Below are 18,422 nucleotides of genomic sequence, written 5' to 3' on the forward strand. Positions count from 1 at the left end.
TTCACCAATTCTAGATAAATAGTAAACACTCAATTGATAGCAATCATTAAGCTAGACCCTCAATTTTTTAAGTTACAGCATCAAAGCCAAGGCAGGTCATTAGAGGTAACAGGGCTGAACTAAAGCACGCCATGCACCAATTATTTCAAATAGACGTGTGGCTGGATAATCTCCGCCCTGCCCTCTGGACTTCCTCGCGAATCAGCGTTGTTTGCCAAGATCAACAGTTCTCCTGTCGGAGATGGCCCGCTGATCGCAAATGGAGGGGTAATCCACTTCGATCTTTCTCCAGGCAACCATCCAATTGTCGAAAAAAGCACCTCTCTTACTCCGATCTTCACTATCTGAGAGATCTTGAGATCATTCAGCGTTCACCATGGTTGCCGAGCACCTTACCCTCCGCAACAATACCTCCACTCCAATTGTCCTGAAGCGCATTGAGCGCTACCAGGCGGAGGAAAAGTCATTCGGTGCCAGCGCCTTCAACACACTGGCTTCCAACTTCACCCAGGTCCTGACCAACCAAACCCGCAGCGCATCCGTTGCCGTCATACACCATGACAGCCGCCCCTTCGAGGAAAACCATGTGGACATCCACCTGGAGCCCTTCGAAACGAAGAAGACAGAGCTCCGCTCCTTCATCGACTCGGAAAAAGAGCGCATGCGTCTAATCTTCGAAGTCGAAGGCCAAAAATACCAAATCCAAACCCCGGTCCCAACAGAGGAATCAGCAACCATGAAAGCCCTAAGCGAGAACCCCAAATTTCAATTCACAGGCGTCTACGTAACCCCAGAATCATTCCTGGCAATCTACTCCTCAGCAAACTTAAACAGCTGGATGCACGAGCTCCGCGACGACACCCTCGTCTCAGCCCTCTCAATCCCAGGCACGCACAACTCCCCAACCTGCCACATCGCACCACCCTCAGTACGCTGCCAAGCCGTCAGCCCGCGCGAGCAGCTCGAGAACGGCGTGCGCTTCTTCGATATCCGCGTGCAGCCTCAGTACCCAGAAGACGCAGCCCGCGACGAGCTCGTCCTCGTACACAGCGTATTCCCCATCTCGCTGACAGGAAACAAGTACTTCCGCGACCTGATGCGCGAAGTGAACGGATTCCTCGAACGCAACCCATCCGAGACTCTCATCATCTCCGTGAAGCGCGAGGGACCCGGCAACGCAACCGACGAGCAGCTCTCGCGCATCTTGCACGACCACTACGCCCGCCCTGACAGTCGGTGGTGGGTGCGGCCCAAGATCCCGACCCTAGGCGAAGCGCGCGGCAAGGTCATCCTCGTGCGCCGCTTCAACCTGCAGGAGAACCTGAAGGGCGAGCATGGCGGTAATGGATGGGGAATTGATGCCGCGGAGTGGGCAGACAACACCGCGCACGCAATGTGTCCTAGTGGCCAGCTGTGCATTCAGGATTTCTACGAGGTGATGGAGAAGCCGAGTATCGAGCAGAAGATCAAGTACGTCTCGGAACATGTTGATCGGGCGAGTGGCTGTTGCTATCCGTTTGGGGTTCAGCCTGATGCGCAGGCGACGCGCGCGTTCCCCTTTTACATCAATTTCTTGAGTGCTAGTAACTTCTGGAAGACCAATACTTGGCCTGAGAAGATTGCTGCTAAGGTTAATCCTGCTATCGTGGATTATCTCTGTCGGCGGAAGCGGGATGGGGATGCGGATTGCTCGACTGGTATTCTTGTGACAGACTGGGTTGGTCTGGATGGGAATTGGGACCTTGTGCGTTGCATTGTAGGTATGAATGCCAAGCTGCGCTTGAGACAGAAGTAAATTATGGACATACATTGGGAGCCATCGCTATTTTATGCTTGGTTTGGTCTTTCACATATTGGGATTCGATGGAAAAATAGGTTATTGTAGTTTGAACGTGAAATATGATTTCTCCAAAAATAATTTCTCGCAAGTATACATTCATCCAAGAGCAGGAAATGGGGTCTTGGTGAAACGCAGAAATATGATCTATTATACAGAAATGGCGCAGAGGTAATAATCATGACCAAATTTAAGACGACTCGCTCTTGTCGCCCTCCGGTCCCTTCTCCTCTTCTTCCAGAACGCTGCGGCGGCTCTCCAGGGTGAAGTAGAGGCTCTTTCCAGCTCCCTCCAGGGTGGAGGCAACGCTGGAGCTCATGCTCTGCAAGGCAGTAACAAGCTGGGAGCGGAGGCCGTCCATGCCACCCTCGATGCTGCCAACCCACTTGGTCTGGTCGATATCGAAGACCTGGTTGTCGACACGAGCAGCGAGCAAGTTGATCTTACGGAGACCGTTCTGGACGATAGGGTCGTGGTAATCCGGGTTCGCCTTGCGGGTAGGGGCAGGGAAGCCGGCTTCCTTGGGGGTGAGGATCGACAGCGCGGCCTTCATGTGCTCAGGCGAGACATTGGGGATGGAAAGAACAGCAACAGGACCGACAAGGAGGGTCGAAAGGTCGTGCTTGCCCTTCAGGTTCTTCACTGCGGCGTGGGCAGTGCGAGACAGATCGTGTGTCAGGGCCGGGTCATCCTTGGAGCCGGAAACGGCAGGGAGCTCGGCGGAAGTTTGCGTGACGGGGTCAATGGCGCTCGGGGGGCGTCCTAAGGCAAGGGAGGACTCGCTAGGCTTGAAATAATCGACAATACGTAGAGCCACCTCGAAGATGCTGGTCTGGATGGTCTGGATTTTAATGTAAGGAGCGAGGGGAGGAGCTGTTCGGCCCTCGGCCGCGATCTTGTCGTCCACCTTTTTCAAGGCATTGGTGAGTTCTCGTCGAATTGCAGCCCATTCCATGGACTTCAGGTTGTTGTGTTGGAACAGCACGATGAGAGGAGATGTGCGGAGGAGGGAAGTGTACGACCGCAAGAGCTGCGACCGGCGGTATTCGGGATTGCGATGGGAAGGTGGCTGGGTAGGAGGGAATCTGGATACGGGAGCTGGCGAGTGTCTCATCTGCTCAATGGGAGCTGCTGGCGTAACAGCTGGGGCCGCGGTGCTTGCGCTCCTGGCGATTTGGAGTTCATATTGGCAAACAGGGAATTGGCGTCGGACCGACGAGAGCCTTAATCTTGGGGGCATTGTGAATATATCGGATTTGAATGGCGATTGAACCACCCAATGCCTGAACAGTTGTCAAAAAATGGTGATGTTGGTCGAAACAGCCTCCGGGAACTGCAAAGCGCAGTGATATTTTTCCAATACCAAAAGGGTAAAGCGTGAATAATGGCGGTGAACTATTCTGCCGGGTGCATGCATCCAGCTCTGGTGGGGGAGTTGACTCATTAGAATGCTTGCTTTTTGTCAACAGTCATTGGGACTCCTGTTCAGTCCTTGGAGACATCTGTTTAATTGCACGCTTTGATCATGGAGACTCCTACAACACCCCCGCCTAAGCGCCCCGATCCCATCTCTATCTCCCCGCTCCTTCAGCGTCTGGCCTATCCCCCCACAGCAGGCATTCAAGTCAGTGCAGAAAAGATTGCAGAGGTGAGCGCGGATGAGATTGCTGCAGCTTTTGCATTGATCTTTGAGGATCAGTTGTCCCATGTTCAGACTGCTGCACTCTTGACCTTGCTCCACTCAACCGGCAAGGACAGGGATCCTGCTGTGATTGCGAAATGTTCTCAGGGTATGCGAGACGCTGCTTGCCAGGTTGACAAGGGCTCAATGAAGAAGATTATCAAGGCCCGTGGGAGGAAGGAAGGAAACTATCAGGGTGGCTTGGTATGTCTACTTGCTCGTCGCTACCATTGACCCGACGGCAATAACTAACATCAGTTGACGTCTAGTGTGATATTGTCGGAACTGGCGGAGATTCTCACTCTACTTTCAACATTTCTACAACCTCCTCAATTGTTGCATCGCCACTCTTGATGACAGCCAAACACGGAAACCGTGCCCAGACTTCGTTCTCTGGGTCTGCGGACGTTCTACAGTCCATTGTGCCTATTTCACCCAACATCGATGCTGTCAATGCCGAGAACCTCCACAAGATCTATGAGAAGACGAACTATTCGTTCCTTTTCGCCCCTAACTTCCACCCCGGAATGATGCATGCCAACCCGGTTCGTCGCGGTCTTGGTCTCCGAACCATCTTCAACCTTATGGGACCCTTGGCAAACCCCGTCGACTGGGCATTAGAAGCTCGCGTCGTCGGCGTAGCTTACCAGAGCCTTGGTCCTGTCTTTGCCGAAGCTCTCAAACAAACTGGGGCGAAGAAGGCTCTCGTTGTTTGTGGCCAAGAGGACATGGACGAGATTAGCTGTGCCGGACCCACCAACTGCTGGAGACTCTCTGAATACCCGAATCCTGCCTACAGGGCGTCAGATGACGGAGATGACTCGAGTGATGAGGAGGACCAGAACCCTCGTACACTGGTGAAGCTTGATACCTTCCAGCTTCAGCCGTCAGACTTCGGTCTCCCCAGCCACCCACTGTCCTCTGTATACGGACGCAAGATGCCCAAGGATAACGCCGCAAAGCTCATGAGTATCCTCCGCAACGAGCTTCCGCGGGACGACCCCATTCTGGAGTTCGTTTTCATGAACGTTGCAGCTCTCCTGGTTACCGCAGGTGTGTGTGAAGCTGATACTAGCAACATGGGACCTGGCGACGATGGCAAGGTCATTACGGAGCGTGGTCCTGGAGGTGGACGCTGGAAAGAAGGTGTCCGCCGTGCACGCTGGGCAATTGAGAGCGGCGAGTCTCTGAAGTGCCTGGAGCAGTTCATTGAGGTTAGCAACCTGCTTTGAAAACTTTCCATTCATGTTACATAAATTACGGACTTAGTGTTTTGATTATTTTCGGGGGAGCTTTCAGGTCAGGTTTCACATATTTCGTTCAGCTGTGTATTGTGTGCATCTAACCTATACCACATTTTCCGGTATTAAAAACTGTTTTTATTTTGTTCGGGGTACTTAATAGGAAAAAAGCTTATTTTTCTTCTCCGAAAGCTGCGATCATTGTTCTATTTCAGACAACAAAGCTTAGATCAGTTTTATTCACTAGTCCATGCCTAGGCTGGAGAATACGGCCTCAGCAATGCATCCTCGCAAACCAAGAGCAGAGAAAAGAGAAAAGAAAAACGTATGTGTAAATAGACTCCAAAGCGCCATTCAAATGCATAATTCGTCAAAACCAAAGATATCCTCGGGCCGATTCCTCCAACTCCGCACCAGTCCCTGAGACTTCACACCCCCAACCACGGCCACCGGGCTCAAATCAAACGCAGGCACGGCATTTATCGAGCCTGGAACTGGACCATACTATCAAAAAGGAAGAAACGTCAGCACAGGCACTGCGAGCAAGAACCCAAGAAAAGAAAAGGCTTACCGCTTCGTCCGCTCCTTGTACAGCACACGGTGACCACAGTCCTTGCAGCGGATCTGGTCGCCGCGCTTGAGAGGGACGCGGGCAGAGCACTCGCCGCAGAGGTAAACGACCGAGGGGCTGTCGACATTCATGGCGCTGCCGTATCCGCCTTGGGTGTCGAAGGCGGTCTGCGCACCCATCGAGGGGACCTGGTATGCTTCGCGAGACATCGTTGGTGTGTGTGTTGGTTGCGTAAAGATAGGTCTAGGTGGCGCGATTTGATGATCCCGTAGGAGGTAGGATGTAGTGTGGTAGTATTGGCTGCTGGACGTGAGAGTTGGATGCTTTTTCTTTTCGAAGCGGGATTTTAGGTGCTTAGTCAGATATAAAACCAATGGATGAGTCATCATTATGGCCCGTGCACGATATGCAGCCACGAAGTATAGCCTCACTTTCGATATTCGTAGTTTTTGCCCCCTCTTTCTATTGATTTAAATGTGCCTCTACGGGATGCTTAACGTTGAAACATAGCATTGAGCATCTGTATAGCTATTAAGACTAGTTTCTCAGGTATAAACCGCCAAAACTCCAAAAACCAAGCTCATATATCGTCGCCCATGACCCTCAAATGAGAATCTGGTATCTTCCGTGGGCATATGCAATCATGATCGAAAGAAAATCCCAACGCCCATGCAAATGAAGTACTAATAGACAAAATGACCTCCTGGCTGTACAAGAAAATGCAAACAAAATGTTTTACCAACCACCACCAATCTTCCCGGCTAGTTCAACAACACGAGTTGTATCATTGGCGGGAGTTTGATCTTTGCCAACGTCACTTTCAACCTCGCGGTATGTTGTGTAGACAAGCTTAGAGAGTGGAATATCCATGAATTGCGACCAGCGACGCAAGCCTTCATGAATCTTAGCTTCCTTTTCAGCCACTGAAACCTGCTGAGATTGGGGTTCCAGCTCAGGGTCAGAGTCAGATTCCATAGAGTAGTATGCCTCATCAACGCGAGCGAGCCATGCGCGTTGCTCGTGGGGTGATGCCTTGACAGGTGCGCCTAATTCCTCATCTTGAGCGGGGGCGACGGCTTCTCTGGCGTCCTCCACCCGGATCTGACCACCGCCGTTCGTGCAACCACCTGGGCAAGCCATGACTTCCACGTAGGCATAATCTGATCCTGAGCTGCCGGCGGATGCAGCATTGCGTGACATTGGCTGGCGCCGACCAGCGGCGGGCTTTGCGGCGGACTTTGCACCAGGAAGTCTCGACACCCGCGCAGGTTTGAGCTTCCGGACAAGGTTTTGGATATTTCGGAAACCGTAATAACGAGCAGCTTTCAAGATCGGCCGGCCTTCTTGGGACATGAGAACGTACTCTACGACGTCGACATTGCGCCCACGGTTGACCACGAGTTCACTGCCGGGATTGCGGGATTGGAAATTCGTGAGGACATGGTGAAGGTAGCCTCCAGAGGTGCCCGTGGCGAGAGATTGTTCGGTTCGAGAGCGTTTGAATGAAAGGAAGGATTCGAGTGTTTTCTCCGGGAATGGCGGAGTAAAGGACGAAGGCAAAGCTTGTAATGGCAGGGTTGGCAGGGAAAATCCTCTAGCGGAGGCTAGAGACAGGAGCTCACGGGCAGTGATGACACAGTCTACGTCGCGAACAGGCTGTGCGTCAGAACCCATCTCATCTCCGTGGCGCCACGACACATCTGTGAGCTCCTCTCGGCTGGCTTCCAACTTCTTATCAAAGCAAGGCATAACTGCCAAATGCCAAATCCGAGAGGGGTGGATCCCGAGAGACTTGCTCAGAATGGTCTTGAGGAACGTTCCCGACAGAGCCTGCGGGGACTTAAGTCGGGAAAGATGCGGAAGGATAAATGGATGTGTCTTCTCGGCATAGCAAATCCATCCGGGACATGCAGAAGATAAGATGGGCCGTTTGGGAAGAGAGTTATCAGACTGGCCGGCCGATTCTCCCGAGTTGAGCGAGTCCGAAACCTCATCTGCGGTGAGAACCAGGACGGCCTCCCGCATGACATTTGTGTCTACCACCCATGTAAAGCCGCTGCCATTCTTGCCTCCTCTCCGCAGGCCCTGCGGGCCACTGAGCAATTGATCGATCATGTGCCCCGCTTCTTTCTCCGAGATACCATACGTTGTTGCCAGGCTTGCTCTAACCTGCGGGCTCACACTGGCCACGAAAATCTTACTCTCTCCAGAGTCGCCGGCATTGTTTGCCACCGTCCCATTGTGCCCATGCGACAAAGGTATTTCCGGGTATGCATCAAGTGTACTGAGGACCTCGGTATGGGACTGAAGGGAAATAAGGACTGCTTCCGCGGATGTAACACAGCCAGAGCAAGCAAGGCAGTCAGTCAGAGAGATCTGCGCGGGTGGTAGTTCTTCTGGTTGAACTTTGTCTTCGGTAGTCACTTCATAGGAGTTCTACGGTTCAAAATTAGCCAGAATATCCTCAATATGCACCGGAAAAGCTGTCGACCAGCGCGAAAGAAGACTTACCTCCGAGTTCTTCGTATCTTTTTGTGGAAGTGTTTCAACTGGCTTGATACACGCGACCCCCGGCGAAATGAAATCATTCAGATCGTCTGCCGAAAGGATCGCGCTCATTGTGGCGGGGTACCGCTTTTAGCAAGATAGATCTCGCTGAACGAAACAAAGGAGGAACTGTGATATTTTAAGAATGTAAAGCTTTGTGAAAGATCACAGACTGAAAGAGATCAGGAAAATTAGAATAGATCGTATTATTAACCATTATTGGAACTTTGGGCCAACGGCGTTACGCGCTTTGTCATCGGTGGCGAGATCGGAGATAACCTTGGAACCTCACCGCTGAGATTCTGCCATTGATTGTTCCCGAAGTATACAACGTCTTCTTTTACCTCTTTGAACTCATTGTTCGTGTCTACTATTGTTCAAGTCTACTTGTTTTATCGATAACATGTTTGGAATCCTCCATAAAGCGGTCTCCGACCTCGTCTTCAACTTATCAACTTTTCTACTATAGGTTTACTTTATCAAACATGGCCGACGCAAACAACCAGCAGCGAGCTCCCCAGCTCAAGTACGGTTATTCCTTTAGTAGCAACCGAACGCAACCAAGGCCGAGCACCAATACCAGTAGGTATAATGGCCGGCGAGGTCGAGGTGGCGGGAACCACATACAGAAATTCAACCCCAGGCACAAATTCAAGAGTGGACAGCGAGATCACCCAATGGCAGTCGCACTGAACTGCAGACCTTATGGCTACCGAGGTCGAGGTCGAGGTCACGGTCAAATGGGACCACTGCCCTCCCGAGATCGCCCAATGGAAGATCCACGGGATGTCTCAATCCAAAATTCACCCCATCTCAGACGTCTTTCTGACTACCTTTCAAGATCCACAATTTCAGATGCGTACACTGCAGCTCGAGGTCCCCTTGATCTAACAGCCGACCCTGCCACCCTACCAAATATTGAAATGCGGAAGCTCAGTTCCTACTTCCAGGCCGGCCCCAGAGGAGGCGCCCCCAGTAAGAAGGGACCTGCGACTGTTCACAAAGTCAAAGGAGCTAATTCCCGTGTAATCAAGCCGGCAAAGGCAGTAGGTCTAAGCCCTGCAGGCAGAAAGCAGGTAGCCCAAGAGGCAATAACTCACATTCCAACCATTTTGCGCTCGGCAGATGCTGGATCTCGGCTGGGTTACAAAGTTACCAAGGACAATGTTGGCCCTCTGAACTCTAAAATGGAAGAATGTCAGGGTCTGTCCACTCGGGTAATGGTCGTGCATGGAGATACATATGATGTTGCCATCGCCCTTCATAACGCCCACGATCTCATGGATCATGCTGATCCAATGCCAGTCTGTGTTCTCAATTTTGCAAATGCCGAGACTATCGGGGGTGCTTGGCTTCGTGGTGCCCCTGCTCAGGAGGAACAACTTTGCTACCGAAGCACCCTCAGTGAGACTCTCTTGCCCCGACTTTACCCTATGGGCGACAAGGAATGTATTTACTCACCCCATGTGATAGTTTTCCGTGAGAATGAGAAGCGAGGGTATAGCTACATGTGGTCGAACAAGCGAGACCCGCTCCCACAAGTCAGTGTCATCAGCATGGCTGCGCAGAAGCACCCACCTACGACCGAAGCCAACAAGTATCTGAATGACACCGATCGTAAACTTATGAAAGATAAGATGCGAATGATCCTACGCACGGCAGGACACAATCGTCACCAACGCCTAGTTCTAGGCGCCCTTGGCTGTGGCATGTTTGGTCATCCGGCTCAGGAGGTGGCTGATTGCTGGAAAGAGGTACTCGATGAGGTAGAGTTCCGGGGCTTCTTTGATCTGATTGTTTTTGCCATCTATGATGCAGGCAATGAGGGTAACTATGAAATTTTCCATGCCACTTTGCATGAAGATGTGAAAACTGATTACGAATCTATCGAGTAAGTCACCGATTCTTTATGCGTTTCTTTAGTTGTGAATTGATTTTTACTTCCACTCTTGTGGAAGAGCATATGTGTGTACTTAACGCGGGTTGCTTAATATTATGACTTCTTCTTGTAAAGTGTTGGGTTTAGCGCCCCAATACGCCGTCACGTAACCTACCTCCTATGCCCTCCGACATAAATAACCAGTCTTCGCTGCTCTTCCTCCCTTTATCTCACTTTTCCATTCTTCTGCTCTCTATCTTGCACTTATCGCTGTCCCCCTGCAATTTTGCCCGCCTAATCGGACTCGCCGACTGCCCCATTCGCCCCCTGCTTCTTTTCGGTTGCAAACTACGGCTGAGCCCTTGTTGCCTTCACAATTCACTCTTGTGATCGGAATTATTCGGTCTCTTAGCGTAGGTGGCGTTGCGAGGAGGTTGCCCGGCTTTTGGGAAAGCAATACGGTATAGATTATTCCTTCACAGGGTATTCATTCAGCCTTCATAGTCTACTCGTTCTTTAAATGGGTTATTCTCTGTCTGCTCCCCTCGATCATTCCTCGTCCCCGATTCGATGATTTACCACCTCGCCAATTCCTTGTCCTAGTGCCTCATCTGTGACCCGCTTCTCCGGGGCTGCCTAGTCGTGATCGCTGCTCTATTCCATTGTGGCTTGCTTCCCTAATGACTACAGGTGCTGCGCCCTGTCGCAAGCTCTAATGACAAAAATGCCTCATCGACGATCTCCTAGGCACATATCTAAACCTGGCAACCGAGCAAGCAGTCGCTACCAACCAGCGCCCTCCACCTCTCAACCCTTAGAACCCTTGAGAGACCCCGAGAACTACTAAGCACTGAAACAATCGATCCCGCAATCCTGAGTTACCATACTTGATCATCTCAGATTCTCCATCAAAAGACTTTGCTTGGCCAGACGTGATGGGCAATTTGCGCGAAGATTTTACGGAAGGAGTAAATGATTCATACAGGCGGGTGCACTGATGCACAACGCTCAAGAACACAGCGTTTTTATTGAAGACAAAACTTTTGTGAATACGAACGCCATTCCCTCATTTAGTATCAAAATTAGGATTCAGGCTCACAAGTAGCCAAAGACAAAAGTCTGGAAGTGAACGAACCGTGAGCATGCTACCATGTACACTGTTCCGTCGCACGCAAAAGACCTCGGCGGCTTACCGCCGACATTCATTGATGTCGGCGACGCGGACTTGTTTCGCGATGAGGATGTCGACTATGCAACTGCATTGTAGAAGGCTGGTGTTTCCATCGAATTACATGTCTGGCCGGGTTACTGGCATGCGTTTGATATCTTTGTGCCGGATGCCCCGATTAGTCGTCGGGCGAGATTGGCGAGAAGCATGTGGCTGCGCAGTTTGATATATAGCCAATGAGGTTCCTTCCTAGTCACACATAGATTTGATATAATAGATTTTGGGTCTTTTTAGAACCTGCATATTGATGCTTTATCTATATGATTGACAAGCACGAGAGTGCCCGGGGCAAATGGTGGGGAATGTAATTGGACTCTCTTTTCGTCCCCAGACCCCAACGCATCAAAACACGGGGATGAAAGCAGATCTATCCTATTTTTCTCTTCGCACGCGATGATCAATTCATCACCCTAATCAGATGCAGTGGGTCTGTTTGAATCATACTATTCCCATATTGCCTTCTTCTTTATACCATATGTATTCGTCATGCTGTTTTAATGTTGATTGTCCAACTCGACCTCAAGAGTGGGTGGATTTGCTCTCATCGGGGTTCAATTATGCTTTCTTCTTGATAAGCACACCCTGAATTCTAGGCAGCAAACTAAACGGTTCATGAGGTTCTTCAATCTCATGTGGATTTTCCCATTCGCCACTGTTGAGAATGTCCGCCAACACATTTCGAGTCAAATCACAACCGACGAATGTGCTCCAGGCAGGATTCCAGCAAGCTAGGGTTTTCTCATGTTAGCCAGTTTGCATATCGGATCGGTTATTCCACTCGAGACAAGCATACCTTGCGCTACATTCGTCAAGCGGTTTCTACTCCACCCATGTTCCCAGAATATAAACTTGCCTCCTGGTTTAAGGAGTTTCCACACCTCCTTCATGACGTTCTTCGGATCCTTTACGGTACATAGGACCTGAATGCATAACACAGTATCCAAGCTGCCCTCTGTAATTCCCTCTTCTCTCAAAATGTCGCTATCTTCAATGCCACAAGTTATGAGCTTATATCTATCCTGCAGACCATGTTTGTCTAAGAGAGCATCGATAGTATCTTTGAACTGGGGATTGGGTTCAACGCCATAGATATGGTTGACACGAGAGACATCAAAACGATGGATCTGATTTCCTGGTCCGGGGCCAAGTTCCAGAGCAACGCCGCTAGCAGCTTGTACGAGCGAGGGAACAATGGTTGTATCTTCGTAAGCGATAAAACCACTGGCTATTTATGATGGTTAGTCCACTTAGTACATCATTTCAGGTAGGGGATATATGGGGAGCGGGGTAGATTACAGGTTATACTAAGCAACTTTGCTGAAGCGGCATCTTGAATTTGTTGTGGGCGACCAAGTGCTGCGAGACCATCTCGACGAACGGCTTGTGTCAAGGCTTCCCAGTGTACTGAAGGAGTAATTAGTAGAGTTGGTGAAGCTGAAGTTTTCTGTGGGAAAGTCTTACAGCAGATAGAGAACCAGATCAGGCCGAATGGACGTAGAATGGAAGCGAGGCGGCCAGGTTTGGGCATGATGCTCTACCTAGGTACAGGTCATAAATGACACGGCTTTTTTTTTTTGAGAAATAACAAAAGTGAAAGTGAAAGTGATATTTGCAAAGACGAAATTTGTGGAGAGAAAACAGAAGGCCAAGTCCAAGTCCAAGCGATGTCACGTTCCGTAGTGGAGACAATATATATGTAAGACGGAGTATAGCGCTCACGTGAGATGCCTTGATTTCAGCTGCTCTTGTATCCAAAGGTCACAGGTAGAGCTAGCGTGTCGAGTTTCATTGAGCTAGCACTGCACAGATGTACCGCGTCTGGCCTGAAATGAGGCCATAATCAGGCACTAAGGCATGATTTCCCTCTGAGCGCTAAATACGCACCAGACCCACTTGGGCTCCGGAGGCTCCGCTCCACCCGTTGGACCCGGCGGGGGCCAACTAAAGCTGAGTAAATAAATCGGGATGCCCAGGTGCCCTGACCCGCGATCTAGTACTCTCCATTCCCCTTTCTGCTTCTCTTTACTTTTCCCCACACCTGAGGTAGAACAACAATGCCTCTCCGAATAATTGAAAACGATTCACCTGAGCTGGTCCCCTGGGGAGCCCTCTCATTAGATATGTAGCATGCAGCCAGAAAATGATTTGGGCTAATTGGAAACAGCCCACCACCAAGCTCGAACTGGGACGTCGTCACCACCTACATAACCTCCTCTATGTTTGTCCCGGCCTCTAACTTATAAAAAGTCTCAAATAAATGTTACCATTTCTCAGGACATTTACTATGTTCACTGGTGACTGGGAAACTGGCCCCGCGCCAACTGAGGTGACAGAATCCCCAACATACACTGCTCTGCCGACCAACTTCACCACCTTTACAGACACATACACAATCAACCAAACAGCACAAAGTATGATCGACGACTACTCCAAATACTGCCCTATCAGTAATGAGGACTACGAGGACGGCTTCCAGTGGGCAGATCTTCCCGGCAACTGCCAAGATCTGCTCGAAACATACTGCGAACCAGATATCGATGTCCCCTCGCCTCAATCAACCAATTTCCCAGGATCCTGCACGCCAGTCCCCGTCTCCGAAACCACAACTAGCTCAGCAACTCCAACCTCAACTATTCCATCGCCAACCATGCCCGGTACAACCTCTGAGTGTAATAAGTTTCACTATGTGGTCCCAGGTGATGGATGTCCTGCGATTCGCATCAGATTATGGAATTTCGCTTGATGATGCTAGATCTGCCTTACATGTAGACCCTTCACGATTCCCTGCTGACATTTCCCTAGTTCTATTTGTGGAAACCCGGCATCGGATCCGACTGCCGCACTCTCAAGACGGAATTCTATAGAACAAGAAGAGAGTGGTTTTTCTTCTAAATAAGGGTTCAAGATGGCAAGGTGTATCAGATTTCATGAACATCTTGGATAAACCAAGAATTAACAAGTACAAGTATAACACAAGTAAATTCCCTTACTTTGTACGAGTAGATCGTCTTCTACCCGTAGTGGCTGGCTTGACCTTCTCCTCTTCAAGCTCCTCATTCTTCACAATTGCTTGCTTTTGTTTGGGTGACCCTCGCTTCTTAGCTTTCGGTGCTTCTTCTGTTTCTGAATCCTCTTCGGTTTTCGGGACGGCACGCTTACGTCCAGAGATAGCAGGCGTCCCGTTTGTGGCATCCTCATCAACTTCCTTGGCGACGGCACCGGTCTTCTTCTGGACAGCTGCAACAACGGCACTTGTCCGACCTCCAACCGTAAGGAAAGTGATCTTATCTCCATTTGGAAGGGCCGCTGGCTGGTTCTTCTTTCCCTTGCCCCAGCGGTGTTTGAAAAGCCAGTGCTCAGGGAACTTCTCTGAGTCTGCCAGTACTCCAATTGAGGTCGAGCAAACATAGTGGATAGAGGAGTGTAGCTCCTTGATCTGATCGTCATTCAAAGTATTGCTGTATTGCTCTGGGTGTATCTTGGCGTGGTAGAGAATCTCATCGCTGAAGAGGGTTAGCTCGAGTATAGTCAAAGAGACATTTAGCCGAATAACTTACCCCATCCAATTCCCAATTCCACTTATGTTAGCCTGATCCAGCAGGAGAGCTTTGATAGGCACTTTCTTCTTCCTCAACTTCTCCATCAGCCAAGCTTCATTGACAATGTCTTTATCGGTGACTGGATCAGGTCCGTTCTCTTTCAATGGAGTGTGGTTTCGAATATCGTCGGCCGGACAATCAACAAGCCTTATACGACCAAGCCTGCGGGCATCCACGAATGCAGCCTCAGTTTTGGCCTCATCACTTGTCTCCATCAAGAACTTCCAATACTTAGGGGGCCATTCCTTATCAGCGGGCTTGTCACTTTGGTAGTAGTATGTGTCGGCATCTTTGATCTTAAACCACCCAGTCATTCCAAAGTGCATCACGGCATGTGGTGGTGAAGACATTGTAATCCAGAAATATTTCCCTTGCTGACCGGCTCCCACGATTTTCTTCCCCTGCATTGCTTGCTGAAACTCAGAGGCACTGGTTCCTACTTTTCCGAATACAACAGTGTCATCTTGTGCTTGAACCTTGGACAACGTCTTCCCAACCAAGTGTTGGCGAATGAAATGCACGATGCGGTGGACTTCCGCGAGCTCAGGCATCTTGGGGTGGAATTTCAGGTGTTGAAAATGAGAATAGTGAAATAAATGGCATGTACAGATGTTTTTGTTCAAAGGGGTTATGGTGTAAGCAATTAATGCGGTGGTCCCAGAATGTGATGTCGGAAGGGTCGCGTCTTAATTGATAGGGCGCGAGTCCACGCGCCTTGGTCACATGCTTAGTAATCCATCGAGGGCCTGCTGTCTCCAAGTACATAATTGTTCTTTAAAAGGTCTGGGATTCGGGAACCCGTGCATGAAATATTGTTCCATTTGACGATGCAGAGCCAACTCTGGCGCCTCGGAGTATCGGGAAGCACCGAAGACACCGCGCCCATCATCGCTAGGTGGCCAGGTTTCTGTTGTTTATGTACAATAGAGCAGGTTGATATATGAGCTTCTAGGAATTTACTACTCAGAGCTACTCCCACCCATTCCCTCCCCCTAGGTAAAACTCCACGTCTTCATCCTCGTCATCCACAATCTCCGACAAAGGCTCGCCCTTAAACCAATTCATCGCAATCTGCGCCGCCTCTGTGGCCCGCTCACGCACCCTAACCGGAAGGATCTCCCCCCGGTGATTCACCGCTAGGGCCAGCACCCAACCCTCCTCACAGGCCTTCCGATCTGCAATAAGAACTAGCGCCTTCTGTGTCCGATAACTCTCCGCCAGCTCCTTAGCCCGCTCCTCCCCCTCAAAATGCCGCCAGTCGCCATCCGATATCCCCTCAAACAGCTCAGGGCAGTGCATTAGCGCCGTAAGTAGATAACCCGGTACGGAACCCGGACGACCTGTCGCAACGCCTTCAATCATATCCTAGTCCCGCTAGGCATCTGCTGTTAGTTCCTCCCGATCCTCGAAGACGAACTCCTCGGGGATGCAGAAAACGTGGTTATTCTCGCGGCCCTGCTGTAGGACTTCCTTCCGGAGTCGGGCATACGCCGTGTCTGCGGCTTCTTGGCTTGTTTTATCTGAAAGATCGCCGAACCAGGTCCGGATCCATAGGACTGTCGAGAGCAGGCTACTAATTGCGCGGTCTTCCTCTAAGAGGAGGTCTTGCGGTACCCCCTCTAGAATATGATCGATGATTAGGTTATCGAATATAGCGAGGGCCCAGTCCTAGGAGTTTGGTTAGTAGGTAGTGATCATTAAATGAATAGGTTGGTGGGTAGATAGATACGTTTCGCCCATATTTTCCTAGCGCGATCCATTTCTCAACAAGGATTCTTTTTTGCTCGTTTTTGGAGAGCGGGGATGTCGTGTCCCAGTTTGCCTGGGCAAATAGAGAGCTTAGCATAGACTTGCTCTCACAGATGTGTATTGAGGAACGGGGGGCGCTTACTACGACGAAATGGTCGAATGGGAGGTACCCGAATTCCGGGAGGTCGAGGCCTTCTCTCATTGTTGTTGTTCTTGGCGGTAGCGGTGGGAGTGAATGACGTCGCGGTAATTAGGGGGATGAGGGGGTGCATAGCTGGGTCATATACCACGCCCAGGTGTACTTCCAAGATTATGTGCCTTGTCAGAACTAAAAGTTCCCTACCTTTTCCACTTGGCTCTAGTGCCACTTGGCTCTAGTACGGAGAAACTAAAACACTTAACTATTATAGATTAGGTTAAATCTTGTCTTCTATAAAAAGCACACACTAAAGCAAAACGTTTAGAAAAAAGTAAGATAATATAGACTTACTCTTCGGTTTGCGATAGGGGGTCTAAAAAGCGGTCTAAAAAACGGTCTGTCTAATGGTGTTAAAACATTAGCTATGTCACTAATACACATACTACGCCTTCCCTAATTAGGCTTACAGGTGGAGAGGGGGTCCGAATATCAATAAGAGGGGGTCCTTTTAACGTTGCCCTAAATTATTGAACAATGGTTGATTTCCTGCTCAGTAGGGGGTTTGTTCTTGTCTTTTGCTTCTTTGCCCTTTGCGATTCCTAAGAATCTAGACCGAAGTCTAACAAACTTGCTACTCATCAATTAATGACATTTTCATTCGAAACAAGATCAAATCCCTCCTCAGTTTGTGCTTGGCATTGCGAGGCACCACCTATGTAGTGAATGCGGCTATAAAATGAGTAGGGTGTAAAAGCAGGAATCTAGTCTAGATATAGATGTAGTATAGCGCTCATAAGAAAATTATATCTGCTCTTAAAGCTATATACTTATTGGACGCGCTCACAAGCTTTTCTTTAATTATAACTTAACTGAATTGCTCCATTCAAATCAACTGCATATAGATATGCTGTGCTTTCAATCCTGAGGCATCAACTTCGAGCACGCTAGACCTAATACGGTCTAATGCGGTGGATCTCGGCGAGCTTGGGCTGACGATGCTCTCCGTCACAGGTCGCCAATCCATTATTTCTATCACATCGAACTACGCTCCATGAATAACCACATACTAAATCTGTGTCCATACAAGTTACTCTGATATATATCAACAAACATCGTCTTCAAACTGGAGTGGTTTTGGATCAAGTCAAATCGAGAATCTGGGGAGGAAGCTCGCAGCAGAATGTCACAGGTCTCATCAACGGAGGCCCCGGCGCTCACTCCTCGGTTTTGTTTTGACGAGAGGCTACTCAGAGGTTTGTTAGAAGTGATCCCCCCGTGCTTAACATCGATTAACATCTCCGTCTTTGCTCAGATTTTCTCCGACTTTCGAGATCGACAATCGACGATTCGATAACACAGAACCTCAATGCGTTGATCACACCGGCTAAGGAGGGCTTTGACCCATCATCAACCGCAGTGCGACAGACCGACACTCGATCCCGGAGGACTATCCACCCCGCCGCCTGCCAGGGCTTCAAGGAAAATGTGCTATTTCCGTCATGGCAGACAAGATCAGATGTTCTAAACTACTGCGCCGGTGTGGCTACGAGTCCCGACCCAGATGACCCGGATTTGATCCTTCGACAGACAGAATCCGCCCGAGACCGAGAACGAGTGGTTGATGAGCGATTAGACCCATACTCTGCCCGTTTCTTCCCTCGCGAAGCGAGGACCGAGTCGTTGGCAAATTTGGTTCGCAATGAGCGCACCATTGAAGAAATCATTCGAGCCCGGACATGGGGGATGGTTTCAGAAAAATGCAGTAGTTCTACGTCGTGGCAGGATGCTCTCGACAGCTGGCGCCATGATCGTCAGAAATAGATATGGCAGGGCCCATACCTCGCTGCACTCGAATTGGTCTGCTCAACTCTCGCCCCAGACCTATGTTTCATCTCCACTTGTACATTACTGCATACCTATAATTTTCATGGCTTCCGCCGTCCAACTCATG

General features: G+C 49.9%; 11 protein-coding genes across 11 annotated transcripts; 5 read left to right on the top strand and 6 right to left on the bottom strand.

Annotated features, from left to right (window-relative positions):
• Positions 1-376: 376 nt before the first annotated feature.
• On the top strand, positions 377-1,795 carry PENARI_c031G04225 (phosphatidylinositol-specific phospholipase C; the record flags this gene model as incomplete). Its single annotated transcript, XM_022636470.1, has 1 exon — positions 377-1,795. The coding sequence occupies one exon, from the start codon at positions 377-379 to the stop codon at positions 1,793-1,795; it is 1,419 nt and encodes a 472-aa protein (XP_022483700.1).
• A 232-nt stretch (positions 1,796-2,027) lies between these two features.
• Positions 2,028-3,077, bottom strand: PENARI_c031G02253 (mitochondrial 54S ribosomal protein uL10m; the record flags this gene model as incomplete). Its single annotated transcript, XM_022636452.1, has 1 exon — positions 2,028-3,077. One exon carries the CDS (start codon positions 3,075-3,077, stop codon positions 2,028-2,030), a length of 1,050 nt encoding a protein of 349 aa, XP_022483659.1.
• A 285-nt stretch (positions 3,078-3,362) lies between these two features.
• On the top strand, positions 3,363-4,750 carry PENARI_c031G02385 (anthranilate phosphoribosyltransferase; the record flags this gene model as incomplete). The annotated part of the gene is made up of 2 exons (XM_022636453.1): positions 3,363-3,722; positions 3,788-4,750. 2 exons carry the CDS (start codon positions 3,363-3,365, stop codon positions 4,748-4,750), a joined length of 1,323 nt encoding a protein of 440 aa, XP_022483615.1.
• A 488-nt stretch (positions 4,751-5,238) lies between these two features.
• On the bottom strand, positions 5,239-5,539 carry PENARI_c031G09805 (Rpo12/RPC10 RNA polymerase subunit family protein; the record flags this gene model as incomplete). Its single annotated transcript, XM_022636508.1, has 2 exons — positions 5,239-5,263; positions 5,331-5,539. 2 exons carry the CDS (start codon positions 5,537-5,539, stop codon positions 5,239-5,241), a joined length of 234 nt encoding a protein of 77 aa, XP_022483703.1.
• A 526-nt stretch (positions 5,540-6,065) lies between these two features.
• On the bottom strand, positions 6,066-7,949 carry nar1 (iron-sulfur cluster assembly protein NAR1; the record flags this gene model as incomplete). The annotated part of the gene is made up of 2 exons (XM_022636481.1): positions 6,066-7,766; positions 7,842-7,949. 2 exons carry the CDS (start codon positions 7,947-7,949, stop codon positions 6,066-6,068), a joined length of 1,809 nt encoding a protein of 602 aa, XP_022483639.1.
• A 413-nt stretch (positions 7,950-8,362) lies between these two features.
• On the top strand, positions 8,363-9,772 carry PENARI_c031G00621 (uncharacterized protein; the record flags this gene model as incomplete). Its single annotated transcript, XM_022636441.1, has 1 exon — positions 8,363-9,772. One exon carries the CDS (start codon positions 8,363-8,365, stop codon positions 9,770-9,772), a length of 1,410 nt encoding a protein of 469 aa, XP_022483643.1.
• A 1,767-nt stretch (positions 9,773-11,539) lies between these two features.
• PENARI_c031G10188 (class I SAM-dependent methyltransferase) lies at positions 11,540-12,512 on the bottom strand (the record flags this gene model as incomplete). Its single annotated transcript, XM_022636511.1, has 4 exons — positions 11,540-11,712; positions 11,778-12,209; positions 12,281-12,388; positions 12,446-12,512. 4 exons carry the CDS (start codon positions 12,510-12,512, stop codon positions 11,540-11,542), a joined length of 780 nt encoding a protein of 259 aa, XP_022483636.1.
• A 756-nt stretch (positions 12,513-13,268) lies between these two features.
• Positions 13,269-13,848, top strand: PENARI_c031G09261 (uncharacterized protein; the record flags this gene model as incomplete). Its single annotated transcript, XM_022636503.1, has 2 exons — positions 13,269-13,653; positions 13,787-13,848. The coding sequence occupies 2 exons, from the start codon at positions 13,269-13,271 to the stop codon at positions 13,846-13,848; spliced, it is 447 nt and encodes a 148-aa protein (XP_022483683.1).
• A 122-nt stretch (positions 13,849-13,970) lies between these two features.
• Positions 13,971-15,134, bottom strand: PENARI_c031G04599 (putative formamidopyrimidine-DNA glycosylase; the record flags this gene model as incomplete). The annotated part of the gene is made up of 2 exons (XM_022636472.1): positions 13,971-14,487; positions 14,542-15,134. The coding sequence occupies 2 exons, from the start codon at positions 15,132-15,134 to the stop codon at positions 13,971-13,973; spliced, it is 1,110 nt and encodes a 369-aa protein (XP_022483702.1).
• Positions 15,135-15,957: 823 nt separating this feature from the next.
• Positions 15,958-16,534, bottom strand: PENARI_c031G08197 (uncharacterized protein; the record flags this gene model as incomplete). The annotated part of the gene is made up of 3 exons (XM_022636496.1): positions 15,958-16,251; positions 16,313-16,405; positions 16,475-16,534. The coding sequence occupies 3 exons, from the start codon at positions 16,532-16,534 to the stop codon at positions 15,958-15,960; spliced, it is 447 nt and encodes a 148-aa protein (XP_022483618.1).
• Positions 16,535-17,651: 1,117 nt separating this feature from the next.
• On the top strand, positions 17,652-18,292 carry PENARI_c031G05227 (MIX23 family protein; the record flags this gene model as incomplete). Its single annotated transcript, XM_022636476.1, has 2 exons — positions 17,652-17,724; positions 17,784-18,292. The coding sequence occupies 2 exons, from the start codon at positions 17,652-17,654 to the stop codon at positions 18,290-18,292; spliced, it is 582 nt and encodes a 193-aa protein (XP_022483648.1).
• Between the last annotated feature and the right edge of the window lie 130 nt (positions 18,293-18,422).

The sequence above is a fragment of the Penicillium arizonense genome, assembly GCF_001773325.1.
Source record: "Penicillium arizonense strain CBS 141311 chromosome Unknown PENARI_contig031, whole genome shotgun sequence".
NCBI lineage: Eukaryota > Fungi > Ascomycota > Eurotiomycetes > Eurotiales > Aspergillaceae > Penicillium > Penicillium arizonense.